The sequence below is a fragment of the Typopeltis vanoorti genome, chromosome 4 (assembly GCF_054136105.1).
Source record: "Typopeltis vanoorti isolate ZY-2024b chromosome 4, IOZ_Tvanoo_1.0, whole genome shotgun sequence".
NCBI lineage: Eukaryota > Metazoa > Arthropoda > Arachnida > Uropygi > Thelyphonidae > Typopeltis > Typopeltis vanoorti.
The window spans coordinates 17,413,277-17,431,242 of NC_143552.1; the positions used below are offsets into that span (position 1 = coordinate 17,413,277).

General features: G+C 36.7%; 1 protein-coding gene across 2 annotated transcripts in view; it reads left to right on the plus strand.

The window, feature by feature from the left end:
- Positions 1-218: 218 nt before the first annotated feature.
- LOC150107131 (neural cell adhesion molecule L1) overlaps positions 219-17,966 on the plus strand; it is a 175,472-nt gene continuing 157,724 nt past the window's right edge. For both annotated transcript variants that reach the window (XM_090391653.1, XM_090391654.1), the window contains exon 1: positions 219-323. In XM_090391653.1, coding sequence (XP_090247779.1) covers positions 239-323 — 85 coding nt within the window. In that variant the 5' untranslated portion in view covers positions 219-238. The remainder of the gene's footprint in view (positions 324-17,966) is intronic.

Below are 17,966 nucleotides of genomic sequence, written 5' to 3' on the forward strand. Positions count from 1 at the left end.
TGCAAAATTTAAGATCTACGGTGAGGTTTCAATCAACGCCATGCCGTAATGAAAACTATACTGTCAGCTACACTTTCTAAGCTATGATGCGACTGAAGGTGAACGAAATCTGAAAACATTGCATCCCTTGGTCATCGAGAAATGACGTCACATATCCATCTGATAACATCGACTGAATGAAATGTACACTAGATGGCATCATTAGTAGCATGGCGACACTATTCTTTCGTCCGTAGTCATGTCAAAACGTTTTGATGATTTAGCAGGGCCATTAATTTCATACTTTTTATTTGTATTTGTGATTATCTCAGACTTTGTAGACGGTGAGTATTTAGGCATGTATATTGGATTATACGATACTGAAAGACTTGGACCATATTTCGTCATTAGTTTTAGCCAGTAAAACGGTTCTCTTTCGTAATATTGAAAGCAGTTTAAAAAGACTATGTTTGTAACAAGCATGACATTTGTTTTATTCGAAATCCTATGAAAATCCAACTGTGCTGTATATATATATATATATATAATATATATATAAAAGATTCTGGAATAGTTATTTATTTAAGAAGTATGTTCTATGTCTTGAAAAAAAAAAAAAAAAAAAGACATACAAGGTGCAACTAGTTGTGCCCGTGAGTCTTCAAAAAAAAAAAAAAAAAACTGCGTTGAATTCCAGATTGCAATCGAACCAAGTTGTGTAACGCGTGATATCCACAGCTCATAAACCCGTTAAAATGATAAATTATTTGTAATAAGATTAAAAATTTAACACCTTTTATTCTCGAAAAGGGAATAGTTTTAGCATTTAGCATTAGTACTATTTTTGGACTTCAGTGAAGTCCGGAAAATGCATTGCAGATTTTAGTTATTACTTTTTTGGAGATTGATAGCCTTCCAGTTTGCACTGTTCACGATTGTTGTAAGCAGTGGAATTTTCTGTGACGTGCTAGTTGAAGGTAATGAGTATTCCAGACAGTTGATAAGGTCATGTAGTCTATGGGTGATTTTTCCCCAAGTTGCAAGATTAGCGCTGGAACAATAGACTTGTGTAAAAATTGATGCCAGTCATGCAGTACAGGTTTCAATGTCTCTGTCAGTTGCAAAGCCTTGCTAAAGACATGGTTATTTTGCAAAACAGTTTTTTTTTCTCTAATGCCTTAAGTGTTTTAGACATTAGTGACATCAAATTTACCAGTAATTATCATCAAAATTAGTTTTCCAGGGTTATTCTTTTATCTTCTGCACTGGGCTGTTGGAATGCAGAGGATAAAAGTCATGTTGGATCTTTAATGGAAGGAAAGGTAATATAAAGTACACTTCTCTCTGATAACCGAAAAAAAACAGAAAACCACATCACCTGACTTTCCTTCCATATGGCGACATCAGTTATGTGATACAAGCAGGAGATGAAACTATGCCAATAAAATAAATAAATAAAAAATAATAAACCTCATCCATCAAGGCAGATTTGAACCACTGACCTATGGATAACTGAATTATCAACTACAGTCCACCCCTCTGCCAACTGAGCTACTGACAGACTACTCACAGAAGAATAAAAAGAAAATCTCAGTGGTGGTGGTGGGGGGACATTACACAAATAGTAGAAAGAAAACACTAAAGGTTTTAACTTTTATTCAAGTATAAACAAAGTTTGCACATGAAGTAACTGACTGGACTACTTGTATAGAGAGGCTAATGAATTCTCAGCAGTTACCTTAGTATCTCATAGTGCAAGTTACATATCCTTACAGACATATATCATACTATGCATTACTAAGGCAATTGATGTGAGGTCATCAGCCTCTACAAGTAGCCTGATCGTGAAGTTACTTAACGCGCAAAACTTTATTTGCTTATACTTGGATAAAGGATTAAGCGAAGAATATAATTTCTTGGCATCTATAATTTATAGTATAACCAAGTGAAAAAACTTTCAAAAGTGTAATGTAAATCACCTTAAGCAAGCATACCTTCATGTACATAAAGAATGTAATTTCTTCCTGTAAATTTTATGACGTTTTACATCACAGTTTCTCAACAAAATGAAAATCTGTATGCAGATCATTTATTTCTTGACTATTAATTTGACTTATTGCTTGCAATTTGTAATAACTTGAAATTACATTACAATAAATGCCTGTTGAAAGTTTTTTCACTTGTTTATGCTATAAATTAAAGATGCCAAGAAATTATATTCTTGGCTTCATCCTTTATCCAAGTGTAAGCAAACAAAGTTTATACATGAAGCCACTTCATGACTGGTCTACTTGTATATAGAGGCTAATGACTTCATATCAATTGCCTTTGTATCCCATAATGCAAGGCACATATCCTTATGGGCATGTAGAATGCTAAGCATTATGGAAAGGCCACTATCCAGACTAGTTTGAACCTTTATTGAGGTCTCATCAGTGGGAACCAGACCCAGAAGCGATACCAACGTTGAAGTAATGCAGAAAGTAATGCAATATCTATCTCTAATCAAGAGTGTCACACCTTATTTTAGTAATAAGGTGTGACACCCTTTGACTACTTGTATATTAAAACATGACTTGCATGGGATACTAAGGCAACTGCTGTGAAGTCATTAGCCTCTATATGCAAGTAGCCCAGTCGAGAAGTGACTTCATGTGCAAGCTTTGTTTGCTTACACTTGGATAAAGGATGAAGCCAAGAATATAATTTCTTGGCATCTTTAATTTATAGTATAACCAAATGAAAAAATTTCATCTGTTGCTAATCCAGAGTATTTTAGTAATAAGGCATGGTGCCTTTTGGCTACTTATATATGGAAATGTCACTTCTGGATCTGGATCCCAATGATGAAACCTCAGCACCATCCTTAGCATTTCCTATAAAAGTCGAGACCAGTCTTAGTAGTGACCCTTCCCCTTAATGCATAGCATTATACATGTCTGTAAGGATATGTGGTTTGCATTTTGGGATAGTAAGGCAATTGATATGAAGTCATTAGCCTCTATATACAAGTAGCCCAGTAGCGAAGTGATTTCGCTTTCAAATTTTGTTTGCTTACACATGGATAAAGGATGAAACCAAGAATATAATTTTTTGGCATCTTTAATTTACAATAAATACTATTAATTATTCACTTATTTCTTTTCCTCCTTCAAACCACAGTATTCACTAAATTGTTATACAGTTTTCATCAAATTGTCTTATGGCAAATAAAGATTGCATTCTTCTTTTTAAGAAGCTACTTGGGAGAAGCAGTCATGATATGCCAGAGTATCCATTCCTCGGCCATTCTTTTGATCTTGTAATATCTCTTGTTACCCACCCATTTCTTTACGTTATCAACCCAAGAAATTCTTGGTGTATCAGGAGATCTTCTTCCCTCTAATTTTCCCTCCAGTATTTCCAGAGATGAGTTCCCTGCTGATCCTCTTAATGTGTCCTGCCATCTTGCACTTTATAATTTCTTCCATGAGTGCTCTTTTAGTTCTCATTAACTTCAATACCTCTTCATTAGTTTCTTTCTTTTCTTTCCAAGAAATCTTCAGTGCTATCATAGCTACACATCTCAAAGGTCTGTAATTTCTTGATTATGGATTTTGTATGTCCACATCTCGCATCCATAATTCAATGTGAACTATACATATGATTTTATTATTCTTATTTTAGTCTGTTTATTTATTCCAGAAGTGATTAGTAATTTATTATTCCAACATGCTTCTTATGACTTAGCTATTCTTGATGTTATATCCATAACTGCTGTTCTAGCTTCTGTAATCATTACTACTGCCATGCACACAATTAGTGGGACACTGAGAAGCACCCCCTCTCCCCTGACTGCCTGTCCTATCTAACATTGCTCCACCAAATATTCGGAGAGGACAAGCTCGATTAAAGTATTTAATAAAGTAATGAGCACCCAGCACCCTTCCCCTGCACCAGACTCATAAATCCACCTAGTATTCGCCTAAAATCACGAAACCCTTTCTGGTCCATGGACGAACTCTCTTCAGCTGCCTTACCATCAACACCTGACATGTGGAGAGAACACTGGTTCAACAATCTTCAAACAAATTGTTTCCTGGTTGAAGATCTCTGTGCGCCACAGCCTGGTTTTGCCCTTTCTAGGAAGATTTGGTCATTTATCAACAGAATCAGAACTGACCATGTAGATGTGACTACCTACTGCATAAATGGAGACTATCAGACCACCCTTATGTGACTGTTCCCCTGTGGCCCAGATGATCACTCATATTGTGAATGACTGCCCAAGCCTCTGATTTCATGGTGGTGGTCTCTAGGACATCCACGACGTGACAGATGAGGCCTTGGATGGCTTTCTGGTCTGGACATTGACCTGTAGCTGCTTTTGCCATAAGAATAAATAAATAAATTACTCCTAAATAATTATAAGCATTTACATTTTGAATGAATCCTGTTGATGCTCTTAATTTTTGTTTTTTAATTAGCATACACTTGGTTTTAGCTGTGACTCTTTTTGATTAGTATTTCAACCATATTTTGTAACTCTCTTTTTGATTTTGCTATGAACACCAAATCATCAGCAAATCTAATATTATTAATTCTATCAAGTGGTGGAGGAGGCTGAGAGTCATGGAGTAGGTGCCATCCCTCGATGAGTCTTTGGACTACCTGGAGGTGTCATGTAATAATAATAATGGCATTTATTTTTATTCCTATTTCAATTTCTTCATATTCTTTCTTTATCATTTCATTATATGAACTGAAAAGTATAGAGGATATTATCTGTCTCACCCCTGTTTTGATATCTATTGTTTCATTATTAATTTCATTTATAATTTTTGTCTTCTGATTCCAGTATAATTCTATTATTATTTTGTGGTCTTTTGTATTAATTTGAATGTCTTTTAATATTTCGATTAATTTTTCATGACCTGTGTTAAATGTTTTTTGAAAGTCTATAAAGCACAGATATAGATTATTAAGTGCTTCTAGCGCAATTGGAAGAACGACGGTACATTGCGCCCTTCGATTGGAAAAGGCCTAAGTTTGATTCTCGTCATGATGGGAGGAATCTTTATATGGACTTTTTCAATTGAAGGTGAGTTAGCTGATCTCCTACAATGGTAGCAGGGTTTTTCATCCCGCATACAGACAAATCGGCTCTTCAGAACACACACAATTTACAGACAAAAAATGCTGATGGTGGTTGTGGGCAGTAGATGGCGTTGACGTAGGTGATTGGTAGTAGTGGTTCTGTGTAGTAGTTCAGATGAAGAGTTGTACAGTGGTGTCCTCCTGCGATGAGTCTTCGAACTCCTTGGAGGTGTCACGAATAATAATAATAATAATAATAATAATAATTTATTTCTCTTGATCTTTCAGTAGTAGCAGTTTTAATTAAGAAATTGTATTAATTGTACTTTATCCTAGCATGAATCTTTTTGTTGTTTGCTTATATAGCATTTAATTCTAGAAAACATTCTATTTTTTATTATTTTCAGGAGTATTTTTGAAGCATGGGATGTGATACTAATTATTCTAAAATGTTTACATTCTGCTGCATTATTCCTTTTTGGTATTGGAATGCAAATAGATTTTATGAACTCTTCTGGTAGTATGCCTGGATCATATATATTCTGTATTATTTCTGTTAAAAATCTGTTCCTTTTTTCCCTATCTCTTTGATTAACTCAGCTGATATTCCATCACATATCCTGTCATTTTATCATTACATTATGATGCATTAAGATGGCATTGTCAGTTATTTTGCACTGTCCTTAGCATTTCCTATATGTTATACTGTAGCTTTTGCTAATAAAAACATGCAAAAAAAATTATCACTATTCTATATGATATAACTCAGCTAAAATGCATTATATTCCATAAATTCTTGTGTTATGCTCCTTATATGACATTTAATACTGTTAGTGATGATGACAATTGCTGGAAATGATTATTATTATCATCATTATTTCATGACACCTCGAAGGAGTCCAAAGACTCATCGAGAGAGGGCACCTACTCTACAACTCTCTCCATCTCCAACACTCCCATCCATCTTCAACATCTACAGCAACACCATCTACTGCCGACCACCACTAGTATTTTTTGTCTGTAAATTGCATATGTCCTGAAGGCCGATTTTTCTGTATGCTGGACAAAAAACTAGAGTTTCAGGGAGCAAAATCCCTGCTACCTTCATATGAGATTGGCTAACTTGCCTTCAATTGGAAAAAACATATAAAGATTCTTCCCATTATAACAAGAATCGAACTTTGGCCTTTTCCAATTGAAGTGTACAGTCGTTCTTCCATTTGCGCTACGGAGTGGCTAAAAACCCTCTACCTTCATATGAGACCAGCTAACTCGCTTTTAGTAGAAAGAGATCAGATAAATTTCTCATATCATAGACAGGAATCAAACCCAGGTCTTTCTGGCCAAAGAGCTTTGTCTATACCAACTGAGCTATGGAGGTTCTAATTATGTTGTTGATAGTATTTCTTCATTAACCAAGGAATAGGACTTCAATCTTCAGTTTCTGTTAATTTGTAAGTATATATTCTCTCAATACTGAAAATATTACCCATTATGGCTTATCACCATTTTCTTTCCAGTGTTTGCACAGAGAAACTGTAATCCAACTATCATTTAATAAAAAAAAATAAAAAAAATTTAGACATGATATAGTTTGGGAAAAAACCACAGTAATAATCAAAAAATAGCAACATACAAAAAATAACAATAATCATAAAATAACAACAAACAAAACAACATTAAAAAACTGAAAGCAAACACAACCTAACGAACAAGAACCAAACATCTCTGGCCTGCCTGTGGTTTAGTCAATGAAATCAGTATATCACTCCCTAAAATCAACCTTGTAGTCAATGAAGCATATCATCCCATCTGAAACAAATAAAGCCACACCAATACCATAAAGCCAATACTGCAGATGAGGTACTAAGAACCAAATACATCTACTTGTTGCTCTTGGGAGCTAACCTGATCTTTTAAAAGTCAGTGAAATCAATATATCACCTTTGGTAATAAACTAACACACCAGCACCAAAAACATTAGTACTAAAAATGAAACACCACTAGCCTCCAGCACTGGAAACCCAGTCTTATCTATAAAAAAAAAAGTGAAACCAGTAGTGATACAAAGATACCACCTACTTCAGAAACAAAACCACCCAAAAAACTAACACAAACCAGTTTAAAAAAAAAAATACATACTAAAAAATGAAAGTAAATTCATTTTCACATATTCATTTTCATATGTGTTGTTGTTGTGAATTTATTCACAACAACAACACAAGGGGGGGGGGATAAACCAACAACAACATCTTAAAAATTACCAAATCTTAATCGCTTAAAAAAATCAGCTTCTTTATAAAAATTGAACACATTAAAAAAAACATGATCTACCATCACCATCATTTGAGGTATGCAGATGAATACCACCTTGCTAGTAGAATGCAAAGAAGATTTGGAGGAACTTATTATGAAAGTTAAAGAAGAAAGTGCTAAATATGGTCTTCAACTTAACCTCAAAAAGACAAAAGTTATGGCAACATGTGAACTGAAATGATTTTGAAGTAGATGGGAAGTAAATGGAAGCAGCTAACAATTTTGTGCTCTAGGATCCTGAATTGATAAAGATGGTTATTGTACTGAAGAAGTTAGAAGATTATTACTCGGAAAGAAAGCAATGACAAATTTGAGGAAGATCTTTAAAGATATTAGCCTCTTAACAAAAATCAGAATTGTGAAAGCAGTGGTATTCCCTGTGGTACTGTATGGATGTGAAAGTTGGACCCTGTGAAAGAAGGAAGATAGATGCATTTGAATTATGGGTTTGGAGACACTTACTAAGAATACCATGGACTGCACAGCAAACCAATAAATCAGTGATAAACAGAATAAAACCAGATTGTCCCCTCGAAGCTATGATCATCAAGCAAAAATTGTCATACTTTAGACATATTATGCGAGCAAATGACAGTCTGGAGAAGATGATGATGCTTGCCAAAGTTGATGGAAGCAGGAGAAGAGGAAAACCAAGAATTAGATGGGTAGATGGAATTAAAGAAGCAACTGGAATGTGCTTGGAAATTCTGAAAGATATGGCCAGGGACAGATCTGAATGGAGAATGTCTGTTCGTAGAATCACCAGGAGTCGAAAACGACTCGATGGAACATAACAATAACAAACCACCACCCATTGAAAAACAAAACCATCCATATTTGTATATTTGAGTGGTCATGTATTTAGGCTTACCTGCTTATTGAAGCTCATATTAAAATTTAATGAAGTGATTTTATAATACATTTCGAGTGAATTTTAGCTCAAGTCAGTTGCGATTGATCCATTGATGTTAGTTGTGTAGTAGGAGAATTAAGCAGTAGGAGAGACGGTTAGGTGGGTGTCACTTATGATGGCTGCTATACTGATACATTGTTGCTCAGCCCACTACTATTTAAAGATTACATTTGGCCTAGTATTATACAAGATTTTGTAGCATATTGCATCTGTGGCATATATGCTTCCATTATTTTAAAAACACGATAGGCAGGTTAGAGTGCATGTTGACTTGAAATTTAGATGGTAAGAAGAGTTGAGTGATTTCTGTTTCAATATCTCTGGTTTCACTGGCAGCAGTCATGCTGTGATGGAGACAAGTATGGGCAGAGCAATACAAATCATGTGATCAAGGATCATGAGCATGAGGTGGTGAGAGACTTGGCATTAGGTAGTATGACTGGATATATGAAGGATCTGAAAGATGGAGGTTGACTGTGAAGGTGAATCTTGAGTGAGGATAGAATGCTTGGAATGGGAATTAGAGGCACTGATAATGCATATGTCCTGTGAAATACAAGTTGATTCATATAAAAGAAGCGATTGGGAGATTTGAAAGGCCAACTGGTGTGAAAAGAACAAGAGGAAGCATAAGCGAAAGTTATGGAAATGATAGAAAAGGAAAATGGGAGAACCAGTGAATGAGAGAAAGCTGGAAGATGGGAGGAAGGCTGATAAGAGAGAGAACAAGGAGGGAGCGTATTGGGGGGGGGGTAGAGAGAAAGGGGGATGCTGGTGAGGAGAGTTATGTGTGGAGATTCATGGTGTGCAGACTGCAATGTTGGAGGCATGCTTGTCTGGAGGAACAATAGACAGTATGACTTTAGCAATAAAGCAAGGTGAAATGTTGGATGAGATGATGGTGATGATTTTTATGAATAATCTGAGAGGTAATGTGAATCAGGTAGCAAGACAGGGAGAAACAGAGAGGGATTTGAGAAGAAGAGCAGCAATAATGAATAGCATAATAGCAAGAATATGTCAAAAGAGAGGTCTAGAATATGTGGATGCTTGGATGCATTTGAGGATAGAAGAGAGAGATGGAATTCATTCCAAGGTGGAGGGACATAGGCATCTGAAAGATTGCCATTCTCTACCACAAGTAATAGTGTTAGAGCAGGGAAACTATCATTGCCAGAATGGATGATAGCTGGTTGGCTTCTTATGAAAATAGTCACTTAGAAAATGGGAGAATGTATGGTATATTGCAGAGTCAAATGGAGTCTGGAGGAAATAATAATAGGTATAGAAATGCTGACAATGCATTGATGTTTCTCTATACAAATTCCAGGTATATCAGTAATAACGGAAATAAATTGATTGCATTGCTAGCCTCATCCTGTTTAAAGATTATTCAAATCAGTGAAATGTGGTTGATGGAAGATATTTTAACTGGAATAGAAGTCGAAAGTATACAGTATATTTCAGCAGAATAGGAGGGGCAAACAGGTGATGAGGTGTTACTTCTGATAAATAATAAGTTGTGTCATCTCAGAGTAGAGAGTTTGGAAGGAAATTAAACTAATAATTTTGAAAGTGTATAATGTGAGATGAGCATATCAAAATATGTAGTGGTAAATTGTTGTAAACCAGGGGACTCAGAGGGCGATGAGCAGGAAATGTTAAGGCAGATAAATTTGACAAGTGCAAGGTGAGCGATCATTATGAGATTTTGTATTGCCAGTAGGAGGAGGAATGATTGCAGAAGAATGAATTTTTTGGATAAAAATGCGAGTAGAGCAACTGATGCAAAGGATACAGTGGAGTTGTTTAATGAACACTATCATGATATTTCATCCTAGAGCAGTAGGTTTTAATACTAGAGGGATGGAGCAGGTTCAAGGTTTGATGTGCAAGAAGAGAGGATGTTTCAAATACTGAGTACTCTGGATATCAATAAAGCAATAAGACTGGATGTAATTTCACCATAGGTTTTAAGAGAATTCACTAAACAACTCACAGCTCCATTGACCTGGTTTTTCAGTGAGAGGCTGACCACGGTTAAGGTGCCGAAGGAGGGTAAGATCTCATTGTATCACTCATTGCAGAAGAGTGATAATAGAACGGAAGTGTTTAACTATCCAGTTTGTATTTCATCAGTAGCTGTTAAGATTTTGAAGAAATTGGTGAGGGATTATTTACAGAATTGGGCAGATGCAGGTAGTGTTATTTTTGTGAGTCAGCATGGATTTGTTAAGGTGTTCTCTTGTTGTAGTAATCTGATTGCTTTGTATAATAAAATAACAAGAATGATCGATGAGGGAAAGGCATATTCTGCTATATTTTGGATTTGACGGGGCATTTAAATATTATTATTATTATTACATTATACCTCCAGGGAGTCCAAAGACTCATCGAGGGAGCGCACCTATTCTACAACTCCCCATCTCCACCACCCCACCAACATCAACGCCATCTACTGCCGACCACCACTAGTATTTTCACAGACAATCACAAACATCCATGCCCATGCGGGATTCAAACCTGCAGTCTTTTGGCTGGAGAGCGGATACGCTAACCACTCAGCATGATAAGTTGATATTTAAGTTACAGCACATGGGTTTAGATGTCTGGTTAGTGAACTGGATTGGCTGTCGGATAGATATCAGAGAGTTGTGTATGAGGGAGCAGTATCAAGGAAGCAGAAGACCTGTATTGTTTAACCTTTATTATTATTAAGAGAGACCTCCAGGGAGTCAGGGACTCATTGAGGAGGCCACATACTACACACACACACACCAGCTATCATACTTATTCTTGAATTCATTCACACTGCTTGCACTCACAACATCCAGTACCAATATATTCCAATCACGCACCACCCAATGAGAGAAAAATCTAGCTCTCGCCACCTTCTTAATGACATTCTCAGCTTCCAAGGATGCCCTCCTGTCCTTTCCTCACACTCTATCAATTGAAATCCTGTATGACCCTTTCAGAAGTTTGTAAGTCTCAATCTAATTATCTCTCTTTCTCCTGTTTGCTAGTGTCTGCAGTCTACAAATTCTCAATCTGTCTTCATGATCAGTATTCCACAATCCTGATATCATTTTTAACACTCTCCTTTGCACTCTCTCCAATATATGAGAATCACAACAGAAACCAGGAGACCAGACCTGCATGCGGTATTCCAAGTGAGGTCTTAACAAGGCCTTGTAAAGAGGCAAAATGACATTCTTATCTTTACATGTGACCCTTTGTTTCAGCATTGCAATTATCTTTTGAGTTGTATTTGCCCCTGAACTTCAACTTCATATCTACTAACACTCCAAGATCCTTAGCCTCATCAGTTTCTTCTAGCGTATTCCCACCAATATAATATGACATTGGATATCTGATCATGCCAGAGTGAATGGATTTACATTTACTGACATTGAACTGACATTCATTTTCCCATACCCACAATTCCAGCCTATTCAAATCATTCTGCAAGTACTGCATATCAGCGACATTCCTGATTACCCTATCTGTCTTTGCATCATCAGCAGCAAATAGCTGTATGTTGCATGTCAAATCCTTCCCCCACATCCCCCCCCCTGGTATACCACTTTTTGATATCTGTCAGTCAGCCATCCTCTTATCCATGCTAATGTTCTATAACCCAAACCTATATTCTCCAATTTATGCAACAGTCTACCATGCTATATTCTGTCAAAAGCCTTAGCAAAATCCAAAAGTTTCATGGTGTACCCATTCCCCTTGTCTAGTTCAATGATAACATTGTTATAGAATGTGAACAAGTTGCTAAAACATGACCTTTCCAGTAAACCCATGTTACTTATTGCAAAGTAGAGATTCACTGTCAACCCATTTCTGAATGCAAGCCCTAACCAATTTTATCAAAATCTTCACCACCACTCCTGAGATGCTAATTGGTCAATAGTTAGATACATCTGTCTTTGCACCACCCTTGTGCAATGGAATTACTGTACATTCTTTCCATTCCTGCAGAATCTTACCTGTTCTGAGACTCATTAAACAGTCTGGTCAAAGGAATAGCCAGTTCAGCTGAACACTCTTTTAGCACACATGCCGATATCCCATCAGTCCCTATTGCTGAATTCTTATTCAATTTGTGCAACAGCTCTCTAATACCTCGTCCTCATACACCTGAGTTTCTTCATCCAGTGAAGAGGTAGCATTGAGCTCAATGTCGTGTACACCAGATTGATAGCTTTTAAAAAATGGGCTCTCATTATATCAATGACATTGTCAGTGGATTGCAGGGGGATATTCAGTTGTTTGCAGATGATGTGAAGCTGGAAAGGGGTACTGGTAATAAAGCAGATTTGGATAGCCCTTCAAGAGGATTTGAATAAACTGGACAGACGAGCAGGCGAATGGTTGTGTCAGTTTAATTTGCCTAAATATAGTCTTGGAATTTGAGACACATTGATCAGAGGCTGCATACCCTGTTGGAAGAAGTGGGGTAGGCAAGGAATCTTGAGGTAATGATTGATAGAAACCCAAAATTCAGAGAACATATTGCAAAGGTAAGGTAACACCATAGGATTGGTGTAATACTGAGAAGAATGCTGACTAGTAGAGATAGAAGTGTTGTCATTCCATTGTATAAAGTCTTTATCAGACCATTCCTGGACTATTATGCTCAAGTTTCGTCTCTAGGATTTGAAGGGGGATAAATTAACTTGGAAAGAGTGCAGAAGCTGATAACAAAAATGATATTAAGTCTGTACAATGTTAGTTAGAGGAGAATAGAAGGATGATATGATAGAGATGTTTGAACTGTTAAGAGGCTTATGCTGGGCAAGAGCTTTCGTTTTTTGGAACAGGGGGAAGGTGCAAAGACAAGAGGCTATCCCTGGAAGTTGTGAATACGGTGGTTAGGAATGGTTTTCTTTGCATGGAGGGTGGTGGAAACAAGGAATACATTACCTGGTAGGGTGGTGAGAGCATTAACAATGAATGAGATCAAAGAGCGGTATGATACTGTATTTTTTAGGGTGCTCTTCCCGCAATGAGCCTTGCAACTCCATGAAGGTCCTGAATAATAATAATAAGTTAAGTGGGATTTTAGGTCGGGGGGGGGGGGTTTCGTTTGAGGCTATGTGGAGTGATTTTAGAGGCCAATAGGACAAAATATGTTGTTGTTGTTGCATAGACCAGGGGATCTGCAGGAAGCTGTAGATGCTATGCAGATTAGTGCATTGAGTGCAGGCTGATCAATTATTATAGAGGACTCCAACTATGGGGACATCGATTGGAGGGAGGAAGGGAACATTGCAAGATGTAAGTAGAATTTGTATAGTTGTTAAGGGATAATTACCTGAAACATAATGTCATAGAGTGGACTAAGGCTTTTAGAGTGCTGAATCTGATAAAAGCATCTGAAGATATATCCATAAAGGTAGACAAGCTGCCTCCACTTGGAGAGAATGACTGTGCAGTCTTGTTCTGGAAAGTGGCTAAACAAATGGAATTCTCTGTCAAGAAAGGGTTGGTGTTGAACTATAATTGTGACAGACTTAGGAGGCATCTTGGAGAAATGTCATGACTTAAGAAGTTACAAGATGTCAGCGCATGGGAAGTAGTCAGGAATTGCTTGAAAGAAGCAATATCATCAGGAGGATAAGCCAAGTGGGGATTAAGAATCCAACATCATTTCATTGAAATGATGTTGGATTTAATATCCACTTAATTTATATAATTTTGCATTTCCAAAATGAAGCCTTTCGCTCTTTATTTTAGTAAATAATATAGAATATATTATGTTTTATATACACCCTCTGTCCAAAAAGAAACCAAACTTTTGATAGAAAATAAAGCACAGGCCAATTATAATTATTCAAATCATTTATTTCAATCAACATGCTCTTCCTCAGCTTCAATACAACGTTTGGCACGGTCAGTTAATTCGTTAAATGAGTTTTTATATCAGTTTTTGGAATACTGTTGAGGGTCGTGGTTACTGCTGCTTGAACATTTTCAATGGTTTTGTATCGCTTTCCTTTCATTGGTAAATGAAGTTGCGGGAAGAGAAAGAAGTCACAGGGTGCTAAATCAGGTGAATACTGTGAGTGATCCAACACACAAACTTCGTTTTTGCTCAAAAACTGTCTCACAATGTTCAAACAATGAGATGGTGCATTATCATGCAAAAGTGACCAGCTGCCTGCATCACGATATTCATGCCGTACGCGACGAATTCTTGCTATCAATCACTTCAAAACTTCGAGATAAAACTCACCATTGACCGTTTGGCCAGGCGGAACGAATTCTTTGTGGGAATGCCCTTGGACTCATAGAAACAAATTAGCATTGTCTTTACTTTTGACTTCTCCAAGCGACTTTTTTTCAGATGCCCCTCTTCTGGTGTTCTCCACTCAGCACTCTGTCACTTTGTTTCGGGCTCATACTCAAAACACCATGTTTCATCACCAGTAATGATCTTTTCAAGGAAGTTTGAGGCATTACAGTGGTTTTAATGAGGTCCTTGCAATGTTCAATTCGATACATTTTTTGATTGTCGGTCAACTTGTGGGGAACAAATCGCAAATTCAGTTTACGAAGGCTGAAACTCTCGGTCAAAATGTTGTGCACAGTTGATTTTGGAATCCCCAGTTCATCTTCAATCAATCTCACTGATGATTTTGGGTTTTCTTTGATGAAATCACGCACTTTTTAGATGTTAACTTCGCTCTCCAGTTTTTGGAAGGCCCAGCTTTTCATCATCCTCAAGCGTCTCACGACCGCTTTGAAATCGCTTAAACCACTCATAAACATGAGTATGGGATAAGCATTTGTCACCGTATGCTTTTTGAAGCATTTGATGCGTTTCGGTAAAACTTTTACCAAGTTTAACACGAAAGTCAATCGCAGCTCTCTGTTCGAAACTCATTTTCCGACCGTTCATCAAAATACACAGTTACTCTTGGCACTATAACTTGACTTCTAATGAAAAACAGCTGACACAACACTAATGAAGGTTGCCGCTTTCAGCAACAAAAAGATACAACAGGTGGCGCCACTAGTTTCTTCTATTTTCAAGAAGTTCAGTTTCTTTTTGGACGTATTACCATCATCAACCAATGGGTGAAGGCATTTCTTCCCAATGTCACCTGCAAATCTGATGATATCATCAATCCAACCTGGTTTGTTTTAGCATCTTGGTCATTTTTCCTCCCATGGAATCCAATCCAGTACTTCTTTTGTCCATCATTGATCTTGTCTTTGACCAATAATCTCAAACCATTGCCACTTCATATGTTTCACTCTTTCTATGATGTCAGAAAGTTTGGTTTGGTTTTTCCATCCACATATTTTTTTTTTTTTGTGATCCAGTCTTGTGAGTAAGCATACTTCATTCCATACAAAATTCTGTTGTACTTAAGTTTTGAATTTCTTTTGCATTCAGTGTCCATGTTTCACAGCCATATATCAATATAGGAAGAATACATTGGTTAAAAGCTTTTCAGGTATAAACTGGCTTTTGAATATTGACTGTAATTTTCCAAATGCTTTTTACCCAGGCATTGTATGTCTTTAAATAAAATATATATTTTATATATAATATAAAATATATATTTTATTCCATTTTAAATGTTCACAATAGTGGCACTTGATGGATGGAATGGTTAGTTGTATGTCAAAATACCACAAATACTTATCTAGAACCCATGTAAGTTGAGGACTTACTGTACTAAATTTCATTAAACTTCATCCTGCAGTTGCAGAATTTTGTCTACCATTTTGAAGTGTTTTACAAGATTTTGCCATTAAAAATTACCTGAATGAAGCCAAAACTATGCTAGGGACATTGATAAATTTAGTTTAATCCTCTATCCAAATGTGAGCAAACAAAGTTTGCACCTGAAAGTATCTTCAGGACTGGGGTAAGGTAGTACAACACCAGGCAACTCATTGCAAAGGTGGAGCAAGCTAACATCACTCCTGTATGCCAGAGACATTCTGGTATATAGCTAAACACTGAATTTCATTAGAATAAAAACAGCTGTTTCAACATTTTATCCTTTTGTGATCCTGCAACTGGTTTAGCTGAAACAAAAACTGAGATGCTTGACAAATTCCAAACATCAAAATTCAATAAAGTCAACCCGAGTCCATATAGACGAATCAACTAAACAAATTTTATAGGTACTTGTGCATTTTTTGAAATGCATCTTAAAATTAGGCAAACTAATTTGAAATGATACACTACAGTACTTTAACCCATGCTCCCTGTTTAGTATAAATTAGCCTCTTCTGAATATACAAGTACACTAAAAGTACTGAACTCTTGACTTAAAATAAATTCTTACTGTTCCATAGCTCTCTAACCTTAGATCCATATTCAGTGTACATTAGTAGTGAATTCTAGACTAAATCACTGGGGTGTCATTTTTTTTGTAGGCTACTCTCTTAAGCTTCAACCGCAACTTGAAGTCCAATGGATTCAGATTGGGACTTCCAGATGGCCAATCAAATGGTGATATGTAGTCAGGCACATTTACCTCCAACCACTGTTGTGTGGCCCTTGCCTTGTGTGCAGGGGCTATGTCCTGTTGGAAGGGATACTGCATACTGTGAAACAAGGTGTTGTTCAGGACGGTACTGCAGATTCCAGCACGGTGTCTTGATACACTTTGGTATCAATGTTGATGATACCAAACATTTTTTTTTATGCTAAGTGCTATATGATACTGAGTTTAAACTGCTTAAGACATGGGCTCCTATGTCTTAAAAGACATAAGACCATATCTTTTAAGCAGTTTAAATCAAGGCAACTCTGATGCAGAAGATTATATTCTCATAAGCTCTCTGGTAAATTTTCAAACTTTTTTTTTTTCCATCTTTTATTTTCACCCATATGTTCACCCATTAAAAACAAATATATAGGCTCTCTGGACAGAGCTCTTGTCTTTTAAGGGACAAACCAAGCAACTCCAATGCTGAAGGTTATATTCTCATAAGCTCTCTACTGAACTTTTGCAACTTTTTCAATCCTCCATTTTAATATAATAGATGGCTTTCCTAGAGCTGACACACAGCTGATAATGTTATTGCCATTTTATTTGTTTCTTACTTGAGCACATTGGTTCCTTAGTGAACCTTGGTTCACTAAGGAACCAAGGTTATACTTGGTTCTTTAGTGAACCAAGTAGAACCTTGATGGACCTGTGATTTCAGTCAGGATTTCTCCATGACTGCAGGTCGTAAAGAATCCAGCTATTCCTGTCTTGGGCCTTTCTTCTCCATTTTCTTCTGACTTTCTTAATCATTGGGTCTTCCCAACCTTAAGGCTGGTCTTCCAGGTTTGCTTTTGGTATCTCTCAGATACCAGTTTGTAACTGTCCATCTGTTGTCTCTCATTCTGGTGAGATGTCCTGCCCATCTTCTTTTGCTGTTGTAGATTGCTTTTATTTTGTCCGTGAGTCCAGACTTCTTCCTGATTTCTGTGTGTCTTACATGGTCTATTTTGTTTATATTGCACATTCTTCTTTCTATTGCACGTTGAGTTGTTATTAAGCTTTGTTCTTCTTTTAAAGTTGTGTTCCATGTTTCACTGCCATAAGTTAATGCTGGTAAGATGTGACTATTGAAAAGATGGGCTCTTATTTCTATATCTATGTTTTGGTTGGTGATTGTTGATTTTATTTTGTTGAAGGCTATCCAAGCAGCTTTT